We start from the raw sequence: 27,907 nt of genomic DNA on the forward strand, positions 1-27,907 counted from the left end.
ATTAGAAAATTATTTTTTCTATTTTTCCCAAATATATTTCTTAATAATTAAAATATTTCTAAAAAGTAGAAATGAAATGAATTTTTACAAAAATCCTTTCTGAAATTGAAAAAAAAAAATAGGAATGAAATTTGCCTTCTCAACTGTTTTTTAGAACACAATCGTATGTTTTTTTCAATAAATATTTTCATCTATGAAATATTAACTGTTAATGTTTAATAATAATAACATAAGTAACAAAAAAAGAAAATGAAATTAGACATATTTCTGAGAAATTTTAGAACAATTTAGTTTTTAGCAAGGCATTTTCCGTTCTAGAAATACGCTTTTCGAATAATAAGGTGACTTATCTTTGGCGCCAAGAATACGGCGATTTAAATTCATTTATTCAGGATTATTTTTTTTCCTGAGTGTACGTATACATTAACCCATCCTCAGCATGAGCTGGCGTGACAACTATATAGAATTTGAAACGTGTCAAGTATTGTATTTTGTGGCTCATTGTCCGACATGTCTGGCGTCTGAGATTTGCTATGCAACTGATTGTTGCCTCAAGCTGCTTGCGTGTGGCAATTACACGTGACTCACAACGCTCTCATTTCGATGTCTTAATTAATTGAGCATTATGTAAGTGAGTCGCAAATGTGTGCGCCTCCTTATTGGATAAGCGATAAATTGATTCAAAGTTCGAACAATTCCAGAGCGTTGTGCCGCAAAAAGTAGGCAACAAATTATTTATGGCTAAATTAACGCCCCCCATATTGATAACGCACATTTGAATTGCTAAATCGGCTCATACATAGAAATGAAATAAATGCGAGTTTATTGCTTAGCCAACAACTGGTCCTCGGGCTTCAGCACTTTGGCACTCAGTACTCGGGGCGCCGTCTACAATTGCCATTGTATTTGGATTCAATTTATGCATTATGTGGACCCCAACAATCTCATTTGTGTGCATATAAACAAAGGCGTAATAGTGAATTTAAAATACAAAATACACAAAAAAAAAAAAAAAAAAACAGAATAAAAAGAAAAAAAGGCAAACCACATTTCATTTGGCCGTAAATTGAATGATACCAATCCACGCAGTCTGCAATGCCAGACAAGTCAAATGCATGGCAAAGTGATAGTAAATTTGATGGCATAAGGGACAGTAAAATTTATTGTGCGGTTAGCTGTCGGAGGAGCAACTTTTTGGCAATGCCAGCATTTTTATAGACATGTTTCTTCACTGTGCACATAAAGTTCATCGGAACTATTTGAAAGCCTTTGACTTGAATGTGACATGCGATAAATGCTGCCAACTTTGATGATGTTTTCTTTTATCGTTCTTTTTTTCTCTCACAGCCTATTTGTGTATTATGCTTGTTAGAGCCACAAGGTCAGAACACAACAATAATTTATACATATATATGATTAACATACTAAAGTTAATCTGATTCTTATCCAGAAACAAAATTCCAGACTGGTCATCGGCCAAAACCTAAACCACGCTCTGTACACGCTCGGTGACTCATTACGTATATTTGGTATATAAAGTAAAATTCATAAGTGGCTCAACAAATTATTCATATATTATTATATAACGCAAACTATTTTGACAGCATAGAGAATCTAATGAAACCCCCATTTTAATAATGTCTACCATTTTGCATGTCCTGCAGCATGTTTTGCATATTTGAGAGCGCCAGGTGCCAGTTACAAATATCCTTTCATTTAGCAAAATTGCATAGTGTTGCGGTTGGAATCATACGTAATGCTGTGAACTGCACATATATATATATATATATATATATATATATATATATAACCAACAACTTTTAAACACATGCTCCAATTTTTAAAATTGCATTGCTATTTATTATGCCCCACGCGCGGTTTAATTTCATGTCTAAATTAATTTTACTGCTGATAATTAAAACTAAATGTGCATAAAGTGCACTGCTGGCATTAAAAATACCCTGCATCAAGGAGCAAGGAGGGTATACTTCTTTTCTGAAAGGTAGCTGAACTCTAGGCATATACAATTAACATATCTATGGGTCTAATTTAGTATTCATTTATTTATTGTCATCAATTTCATTGGCTTGCCGTGCGTCATGTACAATAATTATATATGCATGGCAATTGGTTTCAAGTTGTCTTAAATAAAAAGTTAAAAAAAAATGTATAATATTATAATAAAGATCTATTTTTAAAGAAAACCAGCTTGGGATGCGTCTCATAACTAAGAATTAAAAAATTTAAATGCATTTTAAATAAACGCTAAAATGTCGTGCATAATTAAACATATTGTTTAGCGCAGATATATTGAACTTGCATATAATAGACATATATATTAGTATTATGATGATGACAGCATGAGTATGTAGAATTTGTCATTATTGAATATATACAAACAGCATGCTTTAATCGTCTACTCCTAAAAGGGTTTGTACTTATTCAATTGCACCAAATCTAAACGAAATCTGAGCTGATTAGCTTTCTTACCCTTGTAGATGGTATTTTCACTTGAAGAAGACGTCACCGATCCCTTAAAGTATATATATAATCAGTATCATTAGGCGAATCCATATAGCCATGTCCTCCATCTGTGCAATTTTTTAGTCTTATATGCGCATATCTCCCTCAGCTTGAGGACAATATTTATGAAACCTTAAAGACATCCGCCATTTTGCTGAGGGCAGTCGGAAACAACCGGATCATAACACTCTATCAAATAACTGCCAACGTTAGAAGATGGACTTAGATGATATGTATGTCTGTGTTTATCTTAGATTACACACAGATTGTTACTGCGAAACAAGTTGCCTGTTAAAGCTCATATTTTACCTTGTTTACTCAGCCACTTCAGACGGCATTTAAAACTACTTTGAAAGGACGAGAGCTCCAACGATTTATCTAATTACTTACTCTAATTATTCCAGAGCATAAGCACACACACACACACACACACACACACACACACAGTGTCGTGAATTTTAAAATGACTGATGCGTATTTTACAGTGGGTGCCGCCTCGTTTAAGCCACTCGAACGGTTTGCCCTCGTCTAGACTGTGGACCAAAAGCGAATTCATGTGCCCGATAGACATCTTAATTGCCAAGGATTATGGTTTAGTTGGGTTAGCTTTCAAAACTTGAATGGAATAGATTAGGATGGGGACTGCGTTGGACCCTCGCCGAGACATAAGTATGATTGAGAAACTTAAGTGAATTGTGGCTGCTTTATTGAGAGAGACACATTTGAGCAGATCAGTTACATAACGAATAACACGCAGACACACACACAACATGAAGCAAGTGTGTGTATCTATATATTTATGACTAAGTATTTACTAGGAATTGACGAGACCATTAGTTTGGCCACAGCTTGGAATTGAATATAATTTTGTTTTTTTGTTGTGGTTTTCTTTTTTGCTTTTTGCTGGAATCAGCCGAGTTGCTTCTGCTGTTCTTATCACAGTTACGCGTACACATGTATGTGTGCCGCTGTCCCCCAGTTCCCCCTAGTCCCATTGCGTCGTGGAATGAACTCTGGCTAAGTTGAAGTGGCGCTCAGTCGACACCATTCGGCGCTGTTGGTGTCACACTCGACGGCATCTTTGGGCTGGCATTATTGGTATGCTCGATGTCAGCACTCTCCTTGTGCCTGCCTAGCCAATTCAATTTGACCTTAAGACCCTTGAGAGTGCTGGAGCGTTTGGCTTTTGCCTTGCGCACTTTGCCACTGCCCGTTGCAATGGGAGTTGCCTCGTCACTTGCTGTCGCCTGCAGTTGAGGTTGTCGCGTGATACGGGTCAACTTCAAACGCGAACGGGACAAGCCCACACCAGTGGCGGCAGCTGCATCGACACCAACGCCAGATTGGCAGCTCAACTCATCGATTGAGCCCATCGTCGGACCAGCTGCAGTTGGACGCTGGCACTTGGCTGGTACCGCGGATGACAGCTCGAATTGCTCCTCAGGCCACTGCAGATCCGCCTCCAACAATGAATTCGCATCGCCCACCGACGATAATTGCGAAATCTGACTTTGCAGCGTTCGATGCGGATGTGGATGCGGGTGTGGATGCGTCGCTGCTGCTGATGCTGTTGTTGTTAGTGGCTCAGATCCTGCAATACGTGCGGCAAACAAATCCTGTCGGCTGCGACTCTGTGCACTCAATAGTGTGGCATGCGAGCTGCTAAATGAGCCACGTTGCAAACGCTGTGAATTGCGACCGGCAGCAGAGGCGCCTCCATTGCTGCTGCTGCCATTTAGCGTCGTCAAAGTCGTTGTTGTACGCACGCTATCCTGCAGATGAAGAGTTCAAGAAATGTGCTAAATTCGAATGTGTAACATAATCATAAATATGGAATACAATGTTAGCCATGAGCAAATGTGATCAAATTTTAATATAACTTGCTTCAAATGTATATTGCAAAAAGCCATAGCAAACATATTGTGAACATGTAATTTTACTAAGCCAAATTAAAGATGTAAAATAACGTCGTCTGAATCCTCTGATGCCTAACAATGCCCCAAAGCGCCCAAAGTTTTTACACGCGCTTATTAACTTATCTTGTAAGACCTATAAAAAGGTCCCCAAATCATTTTTATCAACTCCACCAGCAACACAGCTGTATTATTTATTTCGAATTAAGACCTTTTGCCAATAAATTCTGTTTGTCAAACTTTCAGAAATCTTAAACTTCTTATGAGTGCCACACCTAATGTGTTGCAAATGACAGCGAGTCCTTTTTTTGTTGGGGTCCCTGAATTAAAAACAAAAAAATTGAGGAAATAAGCGCAAAATAAACTTAGGTCTTGGGCACCAATATACCTTTTTTAAAGCAAAAAAAAAGAATATATATATATATATATGTATATATGTGTATATATGTATGTAAGTCAATATGTAAAAATCATGCACTTAAAATGTCCAAATTAGTTTACATAAAAGGCAGCTTAAATATTTACACATTAAATTGCATTTTGAACATGACAAAGTTGAAATTGATTTTTAAAAAAACCCCCACTTTGTGTAATTAGTGGTTTTTCGGTTAATAGTTAATTTTCTCGTTATTGAAAGTTCACTTAAGCGTTTATTTACCGTGTGCAGACGCAGCGAGCCTGTCTGATTGCGCCGCAGGGCGCTGTAGGTGTGGGGGAGTCCCAGGCCCTGGTTTTTCACAGAGAGGCGAAACTGACGGGCCAGCGTGACCTGCAAAATGCCATAAGAGCAAAATCAATTAATATTGCGTGCCTTTGAGCTGCATAATTACCTTAAAAGCCTCGCGAAACTTGTGGCTCATGATGTTGTAGAGCAGCGGATTGATGCAGGTGGAGAGGAAGTAGAGCACACCGGATGTGTAATTCAGTATGTTGAAGACATCGTTGAACCACTGCGACTGAATGCCAAATGTCGAACCATAGACCGCCATCAGGCGCTGTGCATGGAATGGCGCCCAACAAATAAAGAAGGCGACGGCCACAGCAACTGCACAAATGTCAAAGTTTTAAACTCTTAAACTTGTCATTGCACAAGTGGGCAGCGTGTGAACTCACCCAGCATCCGGATGACGCGGGTCTGGGCGCTGATGCCGCGATTAACATCGTAGCTGCGACGTGGGAGTGCCTGCAGCAGACGGCTACGCTTCAGCTTGATCCCGATGAGCACGTAGAGCACACAGATGGCGGTCATCGGTCCGCCAAAGAAAAGAAAACCGGATACAGCGAATACATGTGCAGAAAAGTCGTTATTCATCTGTCGACAAAACAAAAAAAAAAAAAAACGAAAAGTTTCATATACAATATACAATACAAGTAAACAAATAATAAAAATATATTAATACTCTAACAGACAAACCAACCGGCGGCAAGACACAAAATTCGCTCGAATAATTGTATAATCGAAAATGAAGCTAACATTTTAATATTATAATAAATTTCTACACAAAAGTCGAACTGAAACCGATAAACATTTTATGGTTTTTTGAAATGTTCATATAAATAAATTCATAATAAAATAATACAATGAATTAATAATTATACAAAGCAAAATTTGTTAAAACGTTAAAGACTTTTTTTATATTTTGTAGTAATAAACTTTTGATTATAATCGAAATCTGATATTGCTGAATAATAGAAATGAGAAAAACACAAAAACAACAAATAAAAAAATAAAATAAAAGTTAGAAAAATTCTTTCGTTTCGCTGTGTCAATTTTTTAACTTTCGGCAATTTTCTCAAATTTAAAGCGATTTCTTTTCTGATTGATCAATCACATTGAAATAATGATCATTTTGACAATTGACTCATTATGTATGCACATTTTGGGCATCTGTTAGGGCACTTTGGCGGTGTTAGGGTATATTACCGTACATGATGAACCTGTGCCCTGATTCACAACGGAGAATTGTGTAGCCTGGGGCAGGGCGAGCAACAGGGCAGCTATCCAAATGGCAAAGATGAACTTGATGGCACGCGACAATTTCGACATGGTGTGTTGCCTGCGGGTAACTGACTTCAATCAACTCAATGGCAAGGCCAGCAAACAGCAAACAGCAAACAGCAAACAGCAAACTGGCCAACTGGTCATTTGCCAAGTGTTGTCGCTTTCACTCACCTGAATGGATGGCAAATGGCAATATAACGCTCCACGGTAAACGACGTAATTGTCAGAACTGTGGCATTGGCTGCCGTCTCGGACACCACGCTCTCCAGTATGCAAATGCCGTCAGAGAACGGATAGTTGTCCGGGTGCCACAAGTTGTACAGATCCTGTGGCATGCCTACGAGCACAGATCCACAGTTAGTAAATTGGGGGGAAAACAAAACTTCAGCTACTGCTGCTGCTGCTGCAATAACACCAACCCGAGCATAAGAGAATCAAATCCGAGATGGCCAAATTGAACAGATAGAAGTTGGTAGCAGTGTGCATAAAATTATTACGAGAGATGACAATGCAGGTAATCAGATTGCCCAACACGCCGGCCACGAAGATGAGCGCATATCCAACGGTCAGGGTGGCCAGCAGTCCCATGCTTGTGGTCATTGTGGCATGCGGCTGCTCTAGTCGACTATGCGGCTCCAATCCGTGCAGCAGGCTGGTCAAGTTGTCCGCGGATATGTTTAGCACTTGTGTTAAATTCAAAAAGAATTTCTCATTGTGAAACTTCTGCAGCTCTGGAAAAAAGGGCGTATCCATGCCCACACCTTCGCCCATTGTGGACATATTTGTTGCCAGCATCATTGCTGACATGTGTCTGCCTCTGTCTGCCTCTGTCTGCTTGTGTGTGTGCGTGTGTGTGTGTGTGTGTTTGTCTTCAATGCCACAGATAAAATGTCATTTGCTTGTCCAATGGGACAGACAGCTATGAGAGAAAGACATAAAGATGCCAATTGACTTATTATTATTTCCATACATATGAGCAATTCGTAATATAAATTTTAATTAAAGTCAAGTTCAATATATTCGAGTTTCTTGACTTTTGATATTTATTGATATAATGCGTAAAGTTTGCACATTCATTTTTCGTTAGAATCGGCTGGAACAATTTTCTTTCAAATACATAAATTAAATAAATTTCGAGCAGAACACAGGTTGGCAGGCCAACTGGAATTTTATGGCTTTAATGGATCTGTTGAGTTTTTGAAAATTCATTTGCATTGCAAAGTGGAATTTAAATGAACAATTTTGACTAGCAACAGGACACTTGGAGATTGAGCTTCAATTGTTCAATTGATACACAATGCATATAATTATTAAAATATGCATTTTATTATTTATCTACTTGAATTTATCCACACAAAAGAAAATGTTCTTTAATAGATTCACGATGACAATCTTTTTGTTTGGTTAAAATAAAAAGCAGCATAATGTTTCCTTATAAATATTTATGCAAAATGTGTATGTTTATTTTAAAGAATGTTGCCGAATTTGATTTTATTATCATATTGAAACTGGTTTGGTCACTGTAGACCTGTATCGGTTTCATTAACTAATAATATTTGTGGACGGTGCTTTTGCCGATTTGGGTTGTGGCATCGTTTCCAATGTGGGCAATGGGCAGTGGTCATCGCAATCGCATCCATTAGTTATGCATCGGCGATGACCATAAAGTGTTTTTGCTTAAGGAAAGTTTTTGCATATGAAATGTATTTAATTTTATTTGTTTATTTTATTTTATTTTAATTTAACTTTAACTTTTTTCACTTTATGGCCTTGCCTAAAGTTGGCATCAAGTTTGTACCGATTTGATTTAATGAATATAGCTTAAGCGATTTCTTAGATAACATTAGCAATTTCAAAAGCCGCAAAATCAACGATGATAAATTCCAGAAGTTATCCAAAAGGCAGATTTGCACATTAACTTGATGCCAATTAACTGTGTATTTTGTTAATCAGGCACTGGAAATCGTTTGTGCATTTAAAACACGTTTTAATTGACATTTAATAAATGTTGCCCGCCACATTTTTGCTTTTGCTTTTCTTCACATTTGTTTTTTTGTTTATATTGGTTTTAACTGTTTTGATTTTGTTTTTTAAGTTATTTCGGCGAACATTGCACTCTCCGATTTGATTTCGGGTATTTTGCATCGGTTATTCACTAATTTGCAGTGTGACAGTAAATACATATTAGTATGTATTTAAAGTCTTGTTTATTAGCTTTATCAACAAAGCTAAAAGCTTTTGGTTATTAATATTATATCTATCTTTTTTTTTTTTTAAATTATGCATATTTAGTGTAGCGTGTGTCTTCAACTAAATCTATTTTTAAAAGCATACTTATAAAATTGAATAATGAATTAAATGAATACAGTCTTTGACTGAATCTATTTTAAATATAATATTCAATTTATCAATGAATTAGTATTACTTAATTTCAAATCGGACGTATTTTGCGCGTCACGTTTCGTTTTCGACTTGTTCTACCCGCAGTCGGCCCACGAGCTGGACAAACGCGACGACAACTGGCTCCAGCATCCGATTAACAAAGACTGAATTTTTTGGCCAGCACCTTCGAGCACATGCGCCAGCCCAATAACAGCGACGCAACAGTCGCAGTCGCCGTCGCCGTTGACGCCGACAGCGCAGCAAGAACTACCGGTTGCTTTTCGGGCAGATTTTGCCAAGGCGCTTTCCGGCAATGAAATCAAAATGCAAATATTTTGTATTGTGGCAAGTACTTAATCTTATTTGTGGGCATCCCTAAGTGTTTGTCTGCCACAGCAACAGCGATGCAATGACTACCAATGAACACAATGTGCCAAAGTCAGTTATAAATTTGTTAAAAATAATTGGTATTCATAAGGCAAAAATAAATTAATAATTGCGTAAAAGATTTCGAGTGTATTCTTTCTCCACCTACAATTTCCATTTATTATTCTTATTATTGTGTAATTATTAGCCATTAGCTTCTCCATCAAACCATTTTCTTGCACAGATTTAAGACTTGAGAATTTCTGAGTCTTTCTTCTAAAGACATCTTTTCCTAGGATATGCATCTTCTTCTTGCTAAGGTAAAATCGTTAGATTCTCTTACCGATTTTAGTTAGGTTATCCAGGTAATCTCTTACTCTACAGTGTCCTGTCAAAAGACCGGTGAATGTGAATCAAAATTTGTTTTTTTTTTTTCATACTTCTACAGCAAATTATCGAAATGGAGGTTTAGCCTCTAGTTCAAGCCTACATTCAAAGTTGAAATCGTGATTGTAGTTCTAATTCCATATAAAAATTATACTCTGAGAAATTAGCATAATTTCCTAATCTCGTAACTGTCAAAATTGATCAAATTTTCAAAATCAAGGGTCTTTTAACCATGGTTGGCTGATTCATAAATCTTATATTCATAGTTGGAAAACCGATTCAAGTTCGAAATTCATGTAAAAATCATGATTAAAAAAGCTTTTTGACGATGGTTTGAATTCTGGTTAAATACTACGCTTAAAGTTAGAAACGCAATTCTGGCTCGAAATTCAGGCGAAATGCTTTCTTCTGCATACAAATGGACAACATCATTAAACCCATTTTACCTTTTTATTTTTAGGTATAAACAAAATGAGAAAGCGCGCCGAAAACCGGATAAAATCTGCTGACATTTAAATTTTAGTCCGAAGCTGAAAATAATATTGTTATAGGATCGATCTAAAGTCAAGATGTCAGGAGAATAACTCCGGACTTCTAAGACAAACATTCATTCTTGTTTTAAAATATTTTAATAAGTGAATCAAGAATTAACAATTATATTGCTTACAGACACACAAGCTTATGCATCCACAGGAGATATCCATATCCTTCATATCCTCTACGAAACCCATACCATAACCTTCGCTCCTCTCTATGAAGATTTTGTGTATTTACTGAAAAGCTGGCAAATGATTGATTGTCAAATTTATATTTATGTTTAAAAACTATAAAAATTCTATATTTTTGTACAATTTGAAAATTGCTATTGATTAGGAGTAGAAGTGTCTCCTTGTGGAGCGCTGACCGATGGCATGTAATGTGGACGCTGCACTTGTCCGAATAGCGCTCGGATAGCTTCATCCGTGGCCATTAGTGGCTGGCTAATGAAGTCCAGGGCCTAAAAATACACATATATATATAAATCATTTCTATATCTGAGCACTGATCAACTCAACCTGTACGGCGTATTTCTCTGCTTCGCAGAGGGGGCTCGTTGTGGCGCTGGACAGTTTTAGGGTCGCCTCGGGAATGCCCAGACCCGAGTGGAGCACCATGCGCTGCAGTATGTTCAAGTTCTCGGCGCTCAGGCTGATGACATCCGTGGCGGGCAGATTCAGATAGCGTATTTTGGCCAGGAACTTCAGTTGCTTGAGCATGTCCAGTTGGATTTCGCGTATTTGGTGAGTGGTGTGCAGCAGTTGCTTGGTTGACTCGTTAAGCATTTGGTTCTTGTGCGTGAGATCAGCTTTCCAGCGCGCCAGCTCCTCGACCATAACGCTGCTGGCCAAAAACTTCGAGCGCCACACCTCGCACTGGCTGGCCAAGAATTCGATTTGTTCCGTATGCGTCGTCAGATTGTTGGCCGTGTCGAGCAGGGCGCGTGCCAGTTGCAGTTTGTCCTCGGTCAGCAGATTGACACGCGTCTGCAGATCCTCACCAACGGAGGCAACCAGCAGACTCTTCAGCTCGCCGTTGACCTGCGTCTGGAATTTATACTGTGCCTGAAAATGATCGCGCTCCTCGCGCATTTTTTTCAATTCCAGCTGCATTCGCTGCAGTTCCTCGCTGCTGCTATCTTCGGGCTTGCCTTCTGCAGGCTCCACAACCAGATCCAGTTCCTGGGTGCGCAATGTGGACACCTGATCCGCGAGAACGCCAATATCCAAATTATTCTTGGTAACGCGCAGCATTTTATGCTGGGCTGGCGTCATGGGATTCACGGCACCTGGATATGGCTCGTAAGGCACGAATTTCGGTGGCTTCGTTTTCTTGTGCTCCGGCACTGGCTCCGAGGTGTTCACCAGCCGGGGCTTCAACTGCACCAGTTCACCCTTGGGCGGCGCTGGCGCCAAACTGCGACTAACGGTTTCCGGACGCCGATAAAGCGTGTGAAGTCCAGGCAGGGGCAGGGGCAGGGGTTGCACGACTGAAGTTGCTGATTGCATATGCGTAATAACGGATTCTTGGACTACGGTGCTGTCCTTGCGCGACAACTGAGGTCGTTTGACCTTATTGGGAACGGGGAAAGCGGCATTTGTGGATTGTTCTTCGACTTGTTCCACTTTCGTGTTGCCTGAGACGATTTCCGTCTGTTCCATGCCGTCGCCGCTAGTGCGGCAGGTGTTCGACTTGTCCGCATCGTTCACTGGGGCACCTGCATCCATGGCTGCTTGACAGTTTTAGCAAATGATAACGCTTTCTATTTGTCGAAAGTAAATAGAACAATTTTGACAACTTGTTTGCCAACAAAACAAAAACAATTGAATCGAGAGAGACAGGGCTGCCAACTTGTTGCCAACTCAGCATTCACAATTGCGCCGTATCGATTATTGATTCGATTGATCAAAGACACAACTTCCGATAGTGAGTACTAAGTGAATCGATATATAATGTTAAGCAACAGCTGTTCGGCTCAAGTACATTTTAGCCAAATCTTAATGTTAAGGTTTTTGGGTGCCCACAGATATTTATTGATTTTTTTTGGACTCACTCAATAAGCCGAAAACAATAAAAAATAAACAACAATATTCGCTTATCAAAACGATTCAGTGACGCATATTTTGGAGAAAATTACAGCTGGCGGATTAATATTGATGATCGATGTGGATGTGCGAGCGTATTTGTTAGCATGTCGACGACGACAACGGAACGCGATCTGCTGCGAAACGTGAATGAGAAAATCGAATTAATTGAGCCCAGCACGGGAAAATTGTTTTTCGAGCACAAAACGGAGCTGGTGTTTGTCAAGCCGCGCCTGATGCCACTCAAGTCGCAGGCATTGCAGAGTCTGGAGGAAATGCATCGCGAGACTGCGCGTCAGCTGCAACAGAAACGCACAAAGCGCAACAACAACAACAACAATAATAATTCTAACAACAACAAGATTTGAGGAACAAAAAGGAAACTGATTCGAGATGGCATATCTGTTAACATTTGGAATTATTGGGGCGCTGTGCTTGGCCAGTTTGATGCTCTATCGATATGGCAACATTCCACGTCAGCACATCCTTGTCACCCTGTCCGTGCTAACAGCCTGGTGCTTCTCCTTTCTGATCGTGTTCACGATACCGCTGGATGTCACCTCCGTAAGTAACAACATAACGTAACAATAACAATAGCAATAGATACAGTGGCCACTCGCTAATTGGCACTGCTCAGAAATTGCTGAAATTCTTATCTATGCAGATTTTTGGAAAAGCTATAAAAAAAATGCTGTTTAAAAATTAAAACTATTTAAACTATTTATTTATGTTTGTAGTTAAACTACTAAATGCTGAAATCGATTGATCGAAATTACTTTCATCTCGTCAATATAAAAGACTTTATCAATACAGAGTCCTCTATTTCTATAATTAAGAACTCAGTTTTCAACGCCTCTCGTGAATAACTAAATAATTCATACTATTTTTATTTATTATTTTGTGTTTTTATTTATTTTTTTATCTCAGTGGGTTGCTCCGAGTTTTAAATATCTTGTAAATATTTCCTGTCTTTTTTATATATAAATTTAATTATAACATTTTACTTTTAATTTAATTTATTTTGTACACTTTGTACAAATAAATGTCAAGCGACTGATGCTGTTAGAATTGTAATTATCTCAACATAATTTTGAGCAATAGAAAATAATCATTGAATCCCAATTGCAGACTTTGTATCGACAGTGTGAGGAGAGGTACATGCCGATTGTGGCAACAACAACAGTGGCAGGCGACGGCAACGCAACAACAACAATGACAACCATAAGTGGCAATAATGTGCATATAGATGAATGCCAGGAACCGTGGGGCATGGTCCCAAAATCTGTGTTCCCCAATTTGTGGCGCATCATCTACTGGAGTTCGCAGTTTCTCACATGGCTGATAATGCCGCTGATGCAATCGTATCTGAAAGCAGGCGATTTCACCATTAAGGGCAAGTTGAAGTCGGCCCTGATCGAGAACGCCATTTATTACGGATCGTATTTGTTCATCTGCGGCGTTTTGCTCATCTATATTGCGGTGAAGGGCGTGTCGTTGGATTGGCCAAAGCTGAAGGCGATCGCCTCGTCGGCCTCGAATACTTGGGGCTTATTCCTGCTCATCCTGTTGCTGGGCTATGCGCTGGTGGAGGTGCCACGTTCGCTTTGGAACAATGCCAAGCCGGGATTCACGCTGCAATATGCATATTTTAAGGCCGCCAAACTCAGCACGGACAAGGCCGAGGCCGAGGAGCATGTGGACGACGTGTTGGAGTCGCTGCAGTGCATCAGTCGGGCGGTGCCCAACAATCATGAGTTGCGCCCCTGCGTCGAGACCATTCTGCGCAAAGTGCCCATCGAGCTGCAGGAGCGTGCCACACGCAATTTCACCCGGAGTGGTGGCAACGGCCTGGGCGGCACCACCTCGACAATTGTGCCATCAGAGAAGGCACTCGTGCGCATCCACAAGCAGGTGATTAAGTCGCTGCAAACGCTGCAACGCACCGAGGCACTGTGGAGCGTTCAGGTGAATGCGGTACTGCATCTGGAGGATGTGGCACGCAACATCCACTCAGCCGAGCGCCGCTTCAAGACCGAGTTTCCACGCCAGCGTACGCAGCTGGAGCGCATCTGTTACAGTGCCACCATTCAATGGTACTGGGAGTGTCTACTCAAAGCGCCATTCCTCAAGGCGCTCTGCGTGCTAACGGCCACCATGTCCGCCATGGTCGTCTGGAGCGAGCTGACCTTCTTCAGTCGCCATCCGGTGCTCTCCGTGTTTGCGAACGTGATCAATGTGGCCAATGCCAGCAATGATTTCTTCACCATTGAGCTATTCTCGATGATCGTCCTCTGCTATTTCTTCTACTGCACCTATTCGACAATATTGCGCATCCGATTCCTCAATCTGTACTATCTGGCGCCGCATCATCAAACTAACGAGCACAGTCTCATTTTCAGTGGCATGCTCCTCTGTCGCCTCACGCCGCCCATGTGCCTCAACTTTTTGGGCCTAATCCACATGGACTCGCACATAATACAGAAGGTGAGTTCTTTCTTATTGAAAAGAATTGAAAGAAACTCATTAATTTGATTACGCTTGCAGCGAATTATGGAAACGGATTATACACAAATCATGGGACATATGGACGTTATTGGTATCATTGCGAATGGCTTCAACATCTACTTTCCCATGTGCATGTTGGCATTTTGTTTGGCCACCTGGTTCAGTTTGGGCAGTCGTGCGTTGAACGCTTTGGGCTTTCAACAGTTCCTGCAGCACGAAACAATTGCCACGGAACTGGTGCAGGAGGGCAAGGATTTGATAGCGCGCGAGAAGCGACGCCGCCAGCGTGCCGAGGAGGCAATGGCCAGACGGCGCGACTTTACCAGGCCGGACACCTTGGCCAGCAGCCACGATTACATTGGCAAATACCGCAGCGGAGCTGGTGGCTTGGGCAGCGGGAGTGGCGGCATTGCTGGTGTTCCATTGACCGCTGGCCAACGATCGCCAGCCGATGGCCTGCTGCGCGATGGCGATGTTAGCTATGATTATGCGGCGGTTGCCTCCTCCTCGGCGCTGGGTGTGCCACGCTCCCTATCGGATGAGATCAACGATCGTTTCGGTGTCAGCACCCAAATGCAGATCGGTTTCCGCGGCACCAGCAACGAGCCGCAGGATGTCTACCACGAGGAGAACGAGCGTCGCATTGTTGGACCGCCACCACGGGGACTCTTCGACGATGTCTAGGCTCGAGAATCACATTCCCTCTTGTAATTTGTTTGGTTTTCAGCTATATGTGTATATTTTATGAATTATCTCAAACGTGTTTTTGTGCTAGTTAATTTAATTTATGTTTAAGCTTCTCCGCTCAGCCGCCGTTCCTGTCACAAACAAAATACATTTGTCAGACATCTCAATAAACGATAAAAATGCTCGCTAATTGCTGCTGGGGAGTTTATTGGCTACCGGCGAAGATGGAGGACACTGTTCCTCTCTAGCTGCCAGCTGCTGCTCACTGATGCTGGGCATCTCAGCGCTGGGCATCTCGGTGCTGGCTAGCTTCCGTAGTTCGACAATTGGATGTGGTCGAATTCGTTTGCGTCTTTTGAAAAAGCGGCTTCGCGAGCTGCGAGGCGTTTCGATCCATGAATTGGACATCATTGAACGATTTTTGACAACGGCCGCAGCGGCGTTGCCAGACCCAAGAATATTTTACGATATTAACATTTGCGCTGCAGTGACAATTTATTTGTGTGTAACGTGAATGTGTGTGTGTAACGTGAATGTGTGTGTGTAACGTGAATGTGTGTGTGTAACGTGAATGTGTGTGTGTAACGTACTGTTAGAAACTACTGCTAGCTTGCAACTATGTAACAAATGCACAACATAAGTGGACAGTGTAAAGCGTATTTAGTATAAAGTATATTCTGTTGTGTTCTGGATTGAGATTCTGTGTTCGTACGTTAGTATAGAGAGAGAGAGAGAGATTTTTTAGTGTTTGGAGACTATTCATCACCGCCGCCCTCCTCATCCTCGTCGAATTCACCCTCCTCGTCGGCGGTTGCCTCCTGGTACTGCTGATATTCGGAAACCAGATCGTTCATGTTGCTCTCGGCCTCGGTGAACTCCATTTCGTCCATGCCCTCGCCGGTGTACCAATGCAGGAAGGCCTTGCGACGGAACATGGCCGTAAATTGCTCGGAGACACGCTTGAACAATTCCTGAATCGCCGTCGAATTGCCAATAAATGTGGCCGACATTTTGAGGCCACGTGGCGGTATATCGCAGACGGCTGTCTTGCAATTGTTGGGTATCCATTCGACGAAGAAGCTGCTGTTCTTGTTCTGAATGTTGAGCATCTGTTCGTCCACCTCCTTCATGGACATGCGACCCCGGAAGATGGCCGCCACGGTCAGATAGCGACCATGTCGCGGATCACAGGCGGCCATCATGTTCTTCGCATCGAACATCTGCTGTGTCAGCTCGGGTACGGTCAGGGCGCGATACTGCTGAGATCCGCGCGAGGTTAGCGGCGCAAAGCCCGGCATGAAGAAGTGCAGCCGTGGAAAGGGCACCATGTTGACCGCCAGCTTGCGCAGATCGGCATTCAGCTGGCCGGGAAAACGCAAGCAGGTCGTCACTCCGGACATGGTGGCCGATACTAAATGGTTTAGATCACCGTAGGTGGGCGTCGTCAACTTCAGGGTGCGGAAACAGATGTCATACAACGCCTCATTGTCGATGCAGTACGTCTCGTCCGTATTTTCCACCAGCTGATGCACGCTCAGTGTGGCATTGTAGGGCTCCACGACGGTATCGGACACCTTGGGCGAGGGCACAACTGAGAATGTGTTCATTATGCGATCGGGATACTCCTCACGGATCTTCGAGATGAGCAACGTGCCCATGCCCGATCCGGTGCCACCGCCCAGCGAGTGCGTCAGCTGAAAGCCCTGTCAAAGCGATTACACATCGATTAACCACTTTTGATTAAAAATCAAACCCCCGATCCGCCAACAGCATACCCACCTGTAGACAGTCGCATCCCTCGGATTCCTTGCGCACCACATCCAGCACCGAATCGACAAGTTCGGCACCTTCGGTATAGTGACCCTTGGCCCAATTGTTGCCGGCACCCGACTGCCCAAAGACAAAGTTATCGGGCCGAAAGATCTGTCCAAAGGCACCCGAACGCACCGAGTCCATGGTGCCCGGCTCCAGATCGACGAGTATGGCCCGTGGCACATATTTGGCGCCTGTTGCCTCATTGTAGTAGACATTGATGCGCTCCAATTGTAGATCACTGTCGCCATAGTATGTCCCCGTTGCGTCGATGCAATGCTCATCGGAGATCACCTCCCAGAACTTGCCACCGATCTGATTGCCGCATTGGCCCGCCTGAATGTGCACAATTTCGCGCATCTTTTATTTACAACGACAAAAAAAATATTTAAAAAAATTGAATTTTGCTTGAAAAACAGTTCCTGAATCTGAGCTGGCTTCCAACCGATTTTTCACGTTTAATTTTTCCTTATTTTTTTTAATACGTGTATCGTAGTTGAATCGATGTTGGAATGAGACTGCCACATTTCCGATATCCTACTCTCCAGTGGCAGACTACTTTGATCTGAGATATATATATACAGATTTTGTGGAAATAACATTCGTTTCGATTTAAAATCATAGATAGATATATATATATTTTTTATTTTTTGGGCGTTTCTTTAAGAATACAAGTTGTACATATAAATAGTTTGGATTTGTTGCAATCTGTGATATTTCTGACTTTTTATATACCCTTGCAGATCTGCCATAATGTGAATAATATATTCTTGATCAGCATTAAGCCAAAACCAATTATGTAAAATATAAAGCTGCTCAAAATAGAAACGAACAATTCTGATGAGACCTAGAATATATTCAACTATTTTGCTTGGCCAGTAAATAAGTCAAAGACAGTCGGATCGGACAACTACATCAAGTAGCTGACATAAGAACTATTGATCGATAAATGAGTTGTTGGATAAACAACTTTTTTGAGTCCCAAAATATCCCAACTAAAATAATTACAAGCGCTAAATATTGCAAGATTTTTAACAACATCGGACAACTATATCATATAGCTCTCATAATATAAGCACTCTGCGAGGGTATTTAATCTTGGGCATGCCCAAGATAGACTTATCTTTTTGTATCTACTTGAAGTTTCTTAGTTTTCTTAGTTTGTATCTACTTGGAGTGTGGTGGTTGGGTTAAGTTGGGTTGTCTACGTGGGTCTCTCGAGAAAAGCTACAGGGTGGCTGCCATTAACTGGCCTAGATACTCATGTGTAAAGACCAATAGAATTTGGCACTTATGTTGAGTCCAAATCTGGCGCAAAAACACGCTGCCGAATATATCAGACGGATGCGCGTTTGAGGCACAGAGTGCTCTCAATGATATCCATGGGCTGGAAATCCGGATCGATAAATTGCTCGTGGTTCAGACAACGTGTGCCGCCCATACAGGTGCAGGAGCACAGCGAAGCGGTTTCATCATTCTCCGTCGTATAGTTATTTTCGAGCAGCTTGCCGTGCATGTTGTACGTGGACTCGTCATCAAATGTGAGCGGCTGATTGCCAGCAGCCAGATTCTGGGCATCCTGCTCATCCCGCTTGGCATCCTCGGCTTGCCTGCAAGCAAAGAAAACATAATGAATACTCTTCCAGGCAACCAATTGCAACTAGACAAGTTCCGGCACTGATCTAGAATCACTTGCATTGTCATGAAGCGCAGCACAAGCAAATTAATACTGGCAGCGACCACAGCCAGACCGAACAGGATGAATACCAAGCTGAGGGCCACATAGCCGGGCTTGTTGGTCAGCGCCTGGTCATTCTGCAGAGCCACATAGTCTCCAAATCCGATGGTGGTCAGCGTGACAAAGCAATAGTAGAAGCTGTCAAAGTAACTCCAGCCCTCATAGCGAGAGAACACTGCTGCGCCCGTCGTGATGATTATCGAGGAGAGCATGCCAGTGGCCAACATAAGATTCATTTCGGTGGCATCCGTGCATCTCGCTCCACTGGCTCGTTTGGCTCGCCTTATTATCACGGACGCAAACTTGTTCAAGCGCTCACCAATCGACTGGAACATAACCAAGCCGAGGGGTATGCCCACCTGGAAGACAAAGGATCTGTTAGACATGTGTTCCCATGAAATTATGCAACTATTGGCAAAGCGTTTTAGTCTGATAATAATACCATCGCATAGAACATTGTGAATAACTTTCCGGCCACAGTGGTTGGGGTCGAGTGTCCATATCCTGAAAAATATATACATAATCCAATAAATATTCACGCAATTCTACGAATATTGTTACGTACCGTAAACGATGCCTATAGTGAACTAATAAGTCTATAATCGTTCTAGTATTTTTAAACTTTATGTGTACAGACCAATAATTATGCGTACACTCATATCTTTCAGGTTCTTTCTTCTATAACTTGTCTTAAGTCTCATTTTAAAACCAAAAATTCTTTGCATAACTAATATTAATCATTATTTTATTATTATTATTATTAAATCACATATCCTAATTATTATAACAATCAGAAAATAACCAAAATTACACTTTTATTAAAACAAAAAATTGTTTCCATATATAAGATTAGTTTTAATATAACATATCTTAAATATTATAACTAGAAGATATAGAAAAATAAAAATGACTTATAGCCAAAATGCTGATTTTTTTTGTTTTGAGCTATTCAACTAACTATGCCCAATTTAATGATTCCTTTTATGAAATGTTTCCTTATTCTTTTCACCAGCATGCCCCAAATATGCTCAATAGGACTTAGGCCCGACTAAAATTTACGAATCCCTTAAGTCATTATTCTGTAGACAGAATAATGTATTTTGGCTAAGCGCCAGTATTGAAGCACTTTTATTACAATTTTCACATTTAGGAACGTCGCTAAAAATTAAAACAATCACTACTCTCCCAACATTAGGCAAAGATCAATGAAACCATCCCTGAGAAAAATGCAACTCCCAAACACTTCTAAGACGAGAATTTCCTAATAAATATTGGTCTGATTGTCTCTTTAGTAGTCGGTAGTCTCCTTTTTCTTCTTTTTGATGCAACTTTTAAGATATTTGTTTCTGCATCGGTATTTATTTTTGTATTTTTACGAAATCTTTTGACAGACTTGAGAAATATAACACAAATAGTTCATGGAGTCTGACTAAATGCATACTGCTTTAAGATACTAAAATCGCAATCGATCAAATATAGGCAGTTTTACTATCATAAGATAGTATAGAATTTTCGAAACCATTTCACTTATACGTTATCCATATATGTATTACAAATGTATTACTTATTATTATAAGCGTATTTAAATTCGATTGGCTAAAATATGAAATCAAATATAGTCAGAGTTGAATTTAATTTCATAACATAAATAATATTTTCGAAATCATTCCATTTATAAGTTTACGCATTTATTGAACCCGATTATTGCCCTTGAAAATTCTACATATTTATACACTACATTATTCCCTATAATTATCAACGAATTTCAATTCGATTAGCTAAAATTGTTTATATATATATAGAGTATTCCACATTTTAAGCGTTACTTTAATTTGTAATGTTTACGTGGCCTAAAGTTTTATTCTTTTAAGTTCTTTTAAGCTGTAGTTTTTAAAGTTAGGAAAATGTTTAAGTTGTTCTTCTTGGCTCAAGTTTAATAAGTTTGTTTTGGTTTTTTGGTCCAGAACATAATGCTTTTTTGTAACTTACTTGGCGACCTATCACTCTATGTACAATTATTAGCTGGGTTGAGCTTCAGTTTAATAAATGACTTCTTCTCTTTAAACAAACTTGAGCTCAAACCAGGTAGACATCGTACAGTTTGTTGTAATTAGTTAATTAATATAATTGATGCGATTTGAGATTTTTTGTATAATATTTACCAATCATTGCCAGCACCACAGTGGCGAAATAAAATGCGCCAGCGAATTTCCACTGAGGTCCCGCTTTGTGTGGTTTGTTCTCAATTATTACTATTTCGATCATCCGGTAGTCTTCGGCACTCACATTGTATTTCTCAACGAAATTATTCTTCACCGCTACGGCATGAAAGCAAAATTTGATCCGAGTTCCAATATCAATATATCAAATTCATGGCCAATTAATAAAATGAACAAACAAATTGGTCACAGCTCAACAACAGTTTTAATTTTAATTAAGTCAAATCCAATCTAAACCTGTTGAGCTGTGACAACAATGATAAATTGATGAAGATGATTTTTGTTTTACATTTGTTATAATTTTTATTTGTTTCCGTTTTGGGATGGATGAGTGTGAATTAGAGTGTGGCTTGTAGGGATTTTGGATATTGCCGGGGATATATATTATTGTTTACATTAATATATATTTGTACCTTGCAAAAATTCCCAACGCTTTGCCTCCGTTTGCGATTCAAGCGAGTCAAAGACTGCCGCCCCGATGAGCAAATAGGTAAATGTGCACACAACCAGCGACAGGGTTCTTACGTTCTGACGCTTCATGGCGCAATGGACAACAAATTCGAAAGCTGTCTGGCGAGTGGATTCAATTAGCATTGAAATTATTATTAATTTTTTTGTTTTCGTTTTTTTTTTTTGTAACGTTATTTTGATTATGCCTGTTTACATAGGCCTGTTACATATGCCTGTGAAGGATGCTGTCAAGGATTCTGTAGAAATCGATTAACTTGCGTACGCTTGCAGCAACATATACATTTTTGATTTATTTTACTGGCATTCAAACTCTGTGCCAGGCTGAGCTTACAATTTGGACATAGAATGCCACATTTTGAAACGGAACTGCGAATTACTAGTTTTGAGTGCAAAACTAGTTTTAGTAAATTTAACTGAAAACCGATACGCGATTTGCGATATGTGATTTGCGGGAAAATCGGTGTATGGTGTACAGGGCTGTTAGTTTTGGCATAGGTTGGCAGCACTCAATCATTTTGTGTGTGTATCGATAAAACATCGGATAATCGTTTCACTTTGGCATTTGTTTATGTGGAAAATCCATGGAAGTCCACACAATAGTTTAAATAGCTGCAGCTACGCAAAACGTTAATACATTGTGCGTATTCATGCCGAGCAATTAATATAGAAATGTTGCGCATTCGTCGTCGTTTCGCGCTACTCATTTGTTGTGGCTGTCTACTCATTTTTCTCAGTCTCTATGTAATCCTCAATTTTGCGGCGCCGGCTGCCAATGCAAAAAAGGTAGCTGTGTGTCTGTGTGTGTGTGTGTCAGAGAGATAATGTGGAGTTTAATTTTAATATTATATTTAAATTCCCCTATATTGGCAGCCTAATTTTGTAGCGGTTGAGAGCCGAGTGGAACAAGTGGAAAATGGATTGCTGGAGTCTGGCCAAGATATGCAAGATATGCGCAAACGTTCCGCAAAAAGGCAACAAAATAGAAACGATATCCTTGCGTTAAATGCAATCCACACACAGACAACAGACGATGCTGGCGAATGCATCGATGTCGTCAGACAGGTGCCCCAGGTGGATGTGCAAATGCTAGAATGGTACGAGAAAATGACATTTGCAGACGTTGACGGCGGCGTCTGGAAACAGGGCTGGAACATTAAATATGATCCATTAAAATACAATCAGCATCACATTCTGAAAGTGTTTGTTGTGCCCCATTCCCACAACGATCCCGGCTGGATAAAAACATTCGAGGACTATTACAATGCGGGTGAGATCAAATCAAATGATATATATATAAATAGATATAAATATATTTATATATATAGATTTATTTATAGAATGAGTGCGACAATTTTCAATAAGAGAAATTCAGAGTAATACATTTTAAATTCAGAGTAATCAATCCGTATCTATATACGTGTACTATACAACATTTGAATCATTCAACTGGACTTTGAACCAATTACTTTTCTGGCATTTAGTAATCCAATGTAGATTTTTTTTTCCCAAATTATGATAAGTTTAAATCGCATCGAAATTGATAAGAAAGTTCAAGGAGAAAGCGACTTTTCGACTTATAGTTCCTGTCAGCTTCTGCTAAATATTCGAACTCAATTTTAATTGGTTTCTTTCTAATAACATTAACCATTAAATTGTTTGCATATATTTGAAATTGTTAGTTGATTGAATTGCAATTACATTTGCACACTATGTTATTTGCACTTAAACAGCAGCCGAAGCCGCCAGCGTTAACAGTGCTCTCTTTGTGCAGCGCTTTCTCTCTCTCTCTCTCTCTCTCTCTCTCTCGATAAAGGGCGCTCTGATCTGCCGGCAGGTGCAGCCAAGCATGCATTCGTCGCACTTGCTCCTGTTGTTGGAACGCTTAGCGCTTGCTTCGAGAGAAATGAACATTTTCACGTTATGAAGAAACTTTTGTGTTATCATTTAAAAAAAAACGCAATCAAAAAGCTGATAGCTAATGGCGCAATCAATTATAAGTACAACAAATTGAACTTATCAACTTAGAAACATGCTCGACGTACCACAAAAAATGTGTTTTGAAATGTTTGGTTTTTATTATCAAAGATTGTATTCTCTTTAATTTTAACAGATACAAAACATATCTTATCGAATGCGCTGCGAAACCTGAGCGAGAATCCAGATATGAAATTCATTTGGGCTGAAATTTCATATTTCTCGCGATTTTTTGACGAGCTTGGCGAGCACAAGAAACAGCAAATGCGAATGTAAGCGATAAAAAATGGTCTAAAATTAACACTTGAATTTGAAGGCAACACTTTATTTATTTTTGGCAGGATTGTGAAGAAGGGTCAACTGGAGTTTGTTACCGGCGGCTGGGTAATGCCCGACGAGGCCAATTCGCATTGGCGCAATGTGCTGCTCCAATTGACGGAGGGGCAGACCTATTTGAAGGAGCATCTGAACGTGACGCCAACCGCCTCATGGGCAATTGATCCGTTCGGACACAGCCCCAGTTTGCCGTACATACTGAAGAGGAGCGGCATGAAAAACATGCTGATACAGCGAACCCATTACTCTGTGAAGAAGGAGCTGGCACTGCAACGCAACTTAGAGTTTTACTGGCGCCAGACGTGGGAAACGAGCGGCAAGAATGCACTATTCACCCACATGATGCCCTTCTATTCGTACGATATTCCCCACACCTGCGGACCCGATCCCAAGGTGTGCTGCCAGTTCGACTTTAAGCGCATGGGCGGCTTTGGACTGAGTTGCCCGTGGCGCCAGCCGCCACGGCCCATCGACGACAATAATGTGGATGCTCGGTCCGAATTGATCGTGGATCAGTGGAAAAAGAAGGCTGAATTGTATCGGACGAATGTGTTGCTTGTGCCGCTGGGCGATGATTTCCGCTATAAGCAGAACGTCGAGTGGGAGGTGCAGCGTGTCAACTATGAGAAGCTCTTCGAGCACATCAACGGCAATCCTCATTTCAACGTCGAGGCGCAATTTGGCACGCTCGGCGAGTACTTTGAGGCTGTGCATCAGAGCGGTCAGGCTGAGTTTCCATCGCTTAGCGGTGATTTCTTCACGTATGCGGATCGTGCCGATAACTATTGGAGTGGCTATTTCACCTCCCGGCCATATCATAAGCGCATGGATCGCGTGCTCATGCACTATTTGAGGGCGGCGGAAATGCTGCATGCTTGGCAGCCCTGGGATTCGATGGCTGGCTTCAATGCCAAACTGGAGCAGGCGCGTCGTGAATTATCTCTCTTTCAGCATCACGATGGTATCACGGGCACCGCCAAGACGCATGTGGTGCAGGACTATGAGAAGCGACTCGTGGAAGCGCTCAAATCCTGCCAATTTGTGATGCAACAGGCTGTCTATCGACTGCTCACAAAGCCATCCATCTACAGTCCCGATTTCAATTTCCACTATTTTACGCTGGACGATTCGCGCTGGCCCGGCGTCGGTGTGGAGGAGAGTCGCACCACCATCATCCTCGGCGACGAGCTGCCCACCAAGCATGTCGTTCTGCACAACACGGTGCCTCATTGGCGCGAGCAACTCGTCGATTTCTATGTATCCAGTCCCTTTGTGAGCGTCAGCGATTTAGCCGGCAATGCAGTGGAGGCGCAGCTGTCGCCCGTCTGGAGCTGGCATCATGATACCATCAGCAAAACTGTGAATCCACAAGGTTCCACCACCAAATACCGCATAATCTTCAAAGCACGCGTGCCACCCATGGGACTGGCTACATATGTGCTTACAGTCGCCAGATCAAAGCCAGCGTGAGTTTATTTATTTATTTAATGTCAACTAAATATTTATAAGTGATTTAATATTGAATTGTTTTGTTGCAGTCACACTTCGTATGCAACGCATCTACTGCTGAACGGCAGTCCGGTTTCGGTGAACTTGGGCCAATATCCGGAGGATGCCAAGTTTGGGGAGCATCGCGAGTTCTCGCTACGCGTCGGCACTGGACCCACCTTGGCCTTCTCCGAGCACGGCCTGTTGAAATCTATGCAGTTGTCAGCCGATACTGCCCCTGTGCCAGCGCATCTGAAATTCCTCAAGTATGGCACACGTGTCCATGGCGATAAATCCGGTGCTTATCTGTTTCTGCCCAATGGTCCTGCAACGGCCATTGTGGGCAATCCGCCCGTGGTGCTCGTCAGCGAGGGCAAACTGGAGTCGTATGTGAGCGTTGGCCTGCCCCACGTCATCCATCAGACCGTGTTGCGTGGCGATGCGCCCGAAATACGCAATCTGGTCGATATCGGTGTGGCGGACAACACCGAAATTGTGATGCGTCTGCAGACGCACATCGACAGCGGCACCACATTCTACACGGATCTGAACGGATTGCAATTGATACAGCGGCGTCGATTTGAGAAGCTGCCCTTGCAGGGCAACTACTATCCGGTGCCAACGGCCATATTCATCGAGGATGCCAACATGCGGCTAACACTGCTCACGGGTCAGCCGCTGGGTGGTTCATCGTTGGAATCCGGCGAGCTGGAACTGATGCAGGATCGTCGTCTCGCCTTTGACGATCATCGTGGCCTTGAGCAGGCCGTCTTGGACAACAAGCCCGTGTTGCACATTTATCGGCTGGTGTTGGAGAGGATCGGCGATTGTGTGCGTCCGGCGGAAGCGCATCCGGCCAATTACTTGACAAGAGCGGCACACAGGGCATCGCAGGAGCTGCTCGATCCACTGGACAAGCTGATATACACGGAGAACGACTGGACAGGGGCACAGGCGCAATTCGGCGGCGGACATGTGCCGGCCAACGAGGATCTGGATGTGGTTGTGATGCGACGCCTGACAAAGGGTACGGCCAAGAAGCAGAGCATTGGCTGCGTGCTGCATCGCACCCAGCTGCTGCAGTGCAACGAGGAGACGCCACCAGACAAGGTGAGTGCAGCTTACAAATTATATAATAATATAATATTAACAAATAATATTTTGTCTAATTTATGTTGGCCAGTTCAACGTGTGCAACGTGTTGCAAGCTGATGATCAAACATCAAATCATCGCTGTCAGCGCTCCACACTGACATTCCTGCAGATTCTCGAGCAGATCGAGCCAAAGGTGGCGCCCCAACTGTGTCCCATGGAGTCTGCCGCCTACATAATCAGCTATAGCACCGACAATGAGAATGACAGTTGAAGCCCATTCAACATTAACTTATTACACATCTTGACTAGCAGAAATGCAAGAAAAACAAAAAACAGAAAATACTTATGTTTATATATGTAAGCACGTTACTTTAACACTGACCAAAACACCACTTCTGGACATTATGCGTATGTGAATCTCAAATTGCGAACAATTTTATGATTTTTTCGACTGCAGGGATTATATATATTTATATATACGTTTGTGTATGTAATTTAAATTTATTTTGTGTGATATTTGTAGTCGTCTCCTGTAACTTCAAGCAATAAATGTTCAATATAATCATACTGATTTAATCTAATTTGTCTAGCATTATATGTTCCATATATATATTTATATATATATATTTTATTCTATGCATAATATTATAAGTAATAAATTCGGAAAACAACGATATTTTTGGCTATTAATTTGAAATTCAGCTGATAATTATTAAGTTTGATAACAAAAATATCCAATAAGAATTGCGCTCTGAAAATCTCGCCCATTTTGCATTTGAAGGATTTAGCATTTAAAAACAGTAAAAAAAATCAGTAACGCAAGCAATTTTGAAATATTGCAAATATTACCAGTTTAGGTGTTATATAAATATAAGGTAAATAACAGATCGTGATCAGTTTCGATTTGTTTAACAACACTTTTCGAATCTGTTTCGCTGGGTTTTTCGACGGACGACGAAGTGGATTCTGTCAGCAGCCAATTGAGAAACGCGTGTTGCCTGGAAAATGCACAATGGAAACTCAAATTGAATCCGTGTTGACGTAAAGTGGTTGTTTTTCTCACTGTGTCAAACAGAGCGAGAGCAGAGCAGAGCAAATGCAAAATTGAGAGAGAGAGAAAGAGAGAGAGAGTGCACAAATGAGCGTAGGCTGCACACACATTGCTCTTCTGCTCTTCCAATTTGAAATGGACAACGAAAGCAAAATTGAAACTTACACAGATAAGCAACGCACTCTCTCTCTCTCTCTCTCTCTCTCGTGACGTATGTGTGTGTGTGAGTGTGTATCTGTGTACAACCACTGATTAGCCCACCATCGGAATTTTAAGTTCTGTACAGAAATCTCAGCTACTCAGCGCAAGCAGCATAAATACGAGATTGAGAGTGAGA

General features: G+C 41.4%; 7 protein-coding genes across 7 annotated transcripts; 3 read left to right on the top strand and 4 right to left on the bottom strand.

Annotated features, from left to right (window-relative positions):
* Window positions 1–3,453: 3,453 nt before the first annotated feature.
* Window positions 3,454–8,889, bottom strand: LOC6564060 (neurotensin receptor type 1). Its single transcript, XM_001990048.3, has 8 exons — window positions 8,864–8,889; window positions 6,858–7,357; window positions 6,610–6,775; window positions 6,361–6,493; window positions 5,550–5,748; window positions 5,267–5,481; window positions 5,095–5,205; window positions 3,454–4,295 (listed from the first exon to the last, which is right to left on the bottom strand). Exons 2-8 carry the CDS (start codon window positions 7,243–7,245, stop codon window positions 3,558–3,560), a joined length of 1,950 nt encoding a protein of 649 aa, XP_001990084.2. The 5' UTR covers window positions 7,246–7,357; window positions 8,864–8,889; the 3' UTR covers window positions 3,454–3,557.
* A 1,478-nt stretch (window positions 8,890–10,367) lies between these two features.
* Window positions 10,368–11,953, bottom strand: LOC6564059. Its single transcript, XM_001990047.2, has 2 exons — window positions 10,629–11,953; window positions 10,368–10,570 (listed from the first exon to the last, which is right to left on the bottom strand). Exons 1-2 carry the CDS (start codon window positions 11,835–11,837, stop codon window positions 10,436–10,438), a joined length of 1,344 nt encoding a protein of 447 aa, XP_001990083.1. The 5' UTR covers window positions 11,838–11,953; the 3' UTR covers window positions 10,368–10,435.
* A 348-nt stretch (window positions 11,954–12,301) lies between these two features.
* Window positions 12,302–12,562, top strand: LOC6564058 (putative uncharacterized protein DDB_G0286333). The gene has a single exon (XM_001990046.3). The coding sequence runs from the start codon at window positions 12,302–12,304 to the stop codon at window positions 12,560–12,562; it is 261 nt and encodes an 86-aa protein (XP_001990082.1).
* A 25-nt stretch (window positions 12,563–12,587) lies between these two features.
* On the top strand, window positions 12,588–15,576 carry LOC6564057 (LMBR1 domain-containing protein 2 homolog). The gene is made up of 3 exons (XM_001990045.3): window positions 12,588–12,758; window positions 13,323–14,678; window positions 14,739–15,576. Exons 1-3 carry the CDS (start codon window positions 12,588–12,590, stop codon window positions 15,381–15,383), a joined length of 2,172 nt encoding a protein of 723 aa, XP_001990081.1. The 3' UTR covers window positions 15,384–15,576.
* Window positions 15,577–15,802: 226 nt separating this feature from the next.
* Window positions 15,803–17,770, bottom strand: LOC6563086 (tubulin beta-2 chain). Its single transcript, XM_001990044.3, has 2 exons — window positions 17,166–17,770; window positions 15,803–17,089 (listed from the first exon to the last, which is right to left on the bottom strand). The coding sequence occupies exons 1-2, from the start codon at window positions 17,556–17,558 to the stop codon at window positions 16,142–16,144; spliced, it is 1,341 nt and encodes a 446-aa protein (XP_001990080.1). The 5' UTR covers window positions 17,559–17,770; the 3' UTR covers window positions 15,803–16,141.
* Window positions 17,771–17,996: 226 nt separating this feature from the next.
* Window positions 17,997–22,012, bottom strand: LOC6563085 (two pore potassium channel protein sup-9). The gene is made up of 5 exons (XM_001990043.3): window positions 21,569–22,012; window positions 21,099–21,254; window positions 19,379–19,440; window positions 18,895–19,295; window positions 17,997–18,808 (listed from the first exon to the last, which is right to left on the bottom strand). Exons 1-5 carry the CDS (start codon window positions 21,747–21,749, stop codon window positions 18,535–18,537), a joined length of 1,074 nt encoding a protein of 357 aa, XP_001990079.2. The 5' UTR covers window positions 21,750–22,012; the 3' UTR covers window positions 17,997–18,534.
* Window positions 22,013–22,138: 126 nt separating this feature from the next.
* On the top strand, window positions 22,139–27,089 carry LOC6563084 (alpha-mannosidase 2). Its single transcript, XM_001990042.3, has 6 exons — window positions 22,139–22,409; window positions 22,497–22,893; window positions 23,737–23,872; window positions 23,942–25,402; window positions 25,475–26,534; window positions 26,608–27,089. Exons 1-6 carry the CDS (start codon window positions 22,296–22,298, stop codon window positions 26,788–26,790), a joined length of 3,351 nt encoding a protein of 1,116 aa, XP_001990078.1. The 5' UTR covers window positions 22,139–22,295; the 3' UTR covers window positions 26,791–27,089.
* Window positions 27,090–27,907: the final 818 nt, after the last annotated feature.

The sequence above is a fragment of the Drosophila grimshawi genome, unplaced genomic scaffold, assembly GCF_018153295.1.
Source record: "Drosophila grimshawi isolate 15287-2541.00 unplaced genomic scaffold, ASM1815329v1 contig_311, whole genome shotgun sequence".
In the NCBI taxonomy this organism is placed as follows: domain Eukaryota; kingdom Metazoa; phylum Arthropoda; class Insecta; order Diptera; family Drosophilidae; genus Drosophila; species Drosophila grimshawi.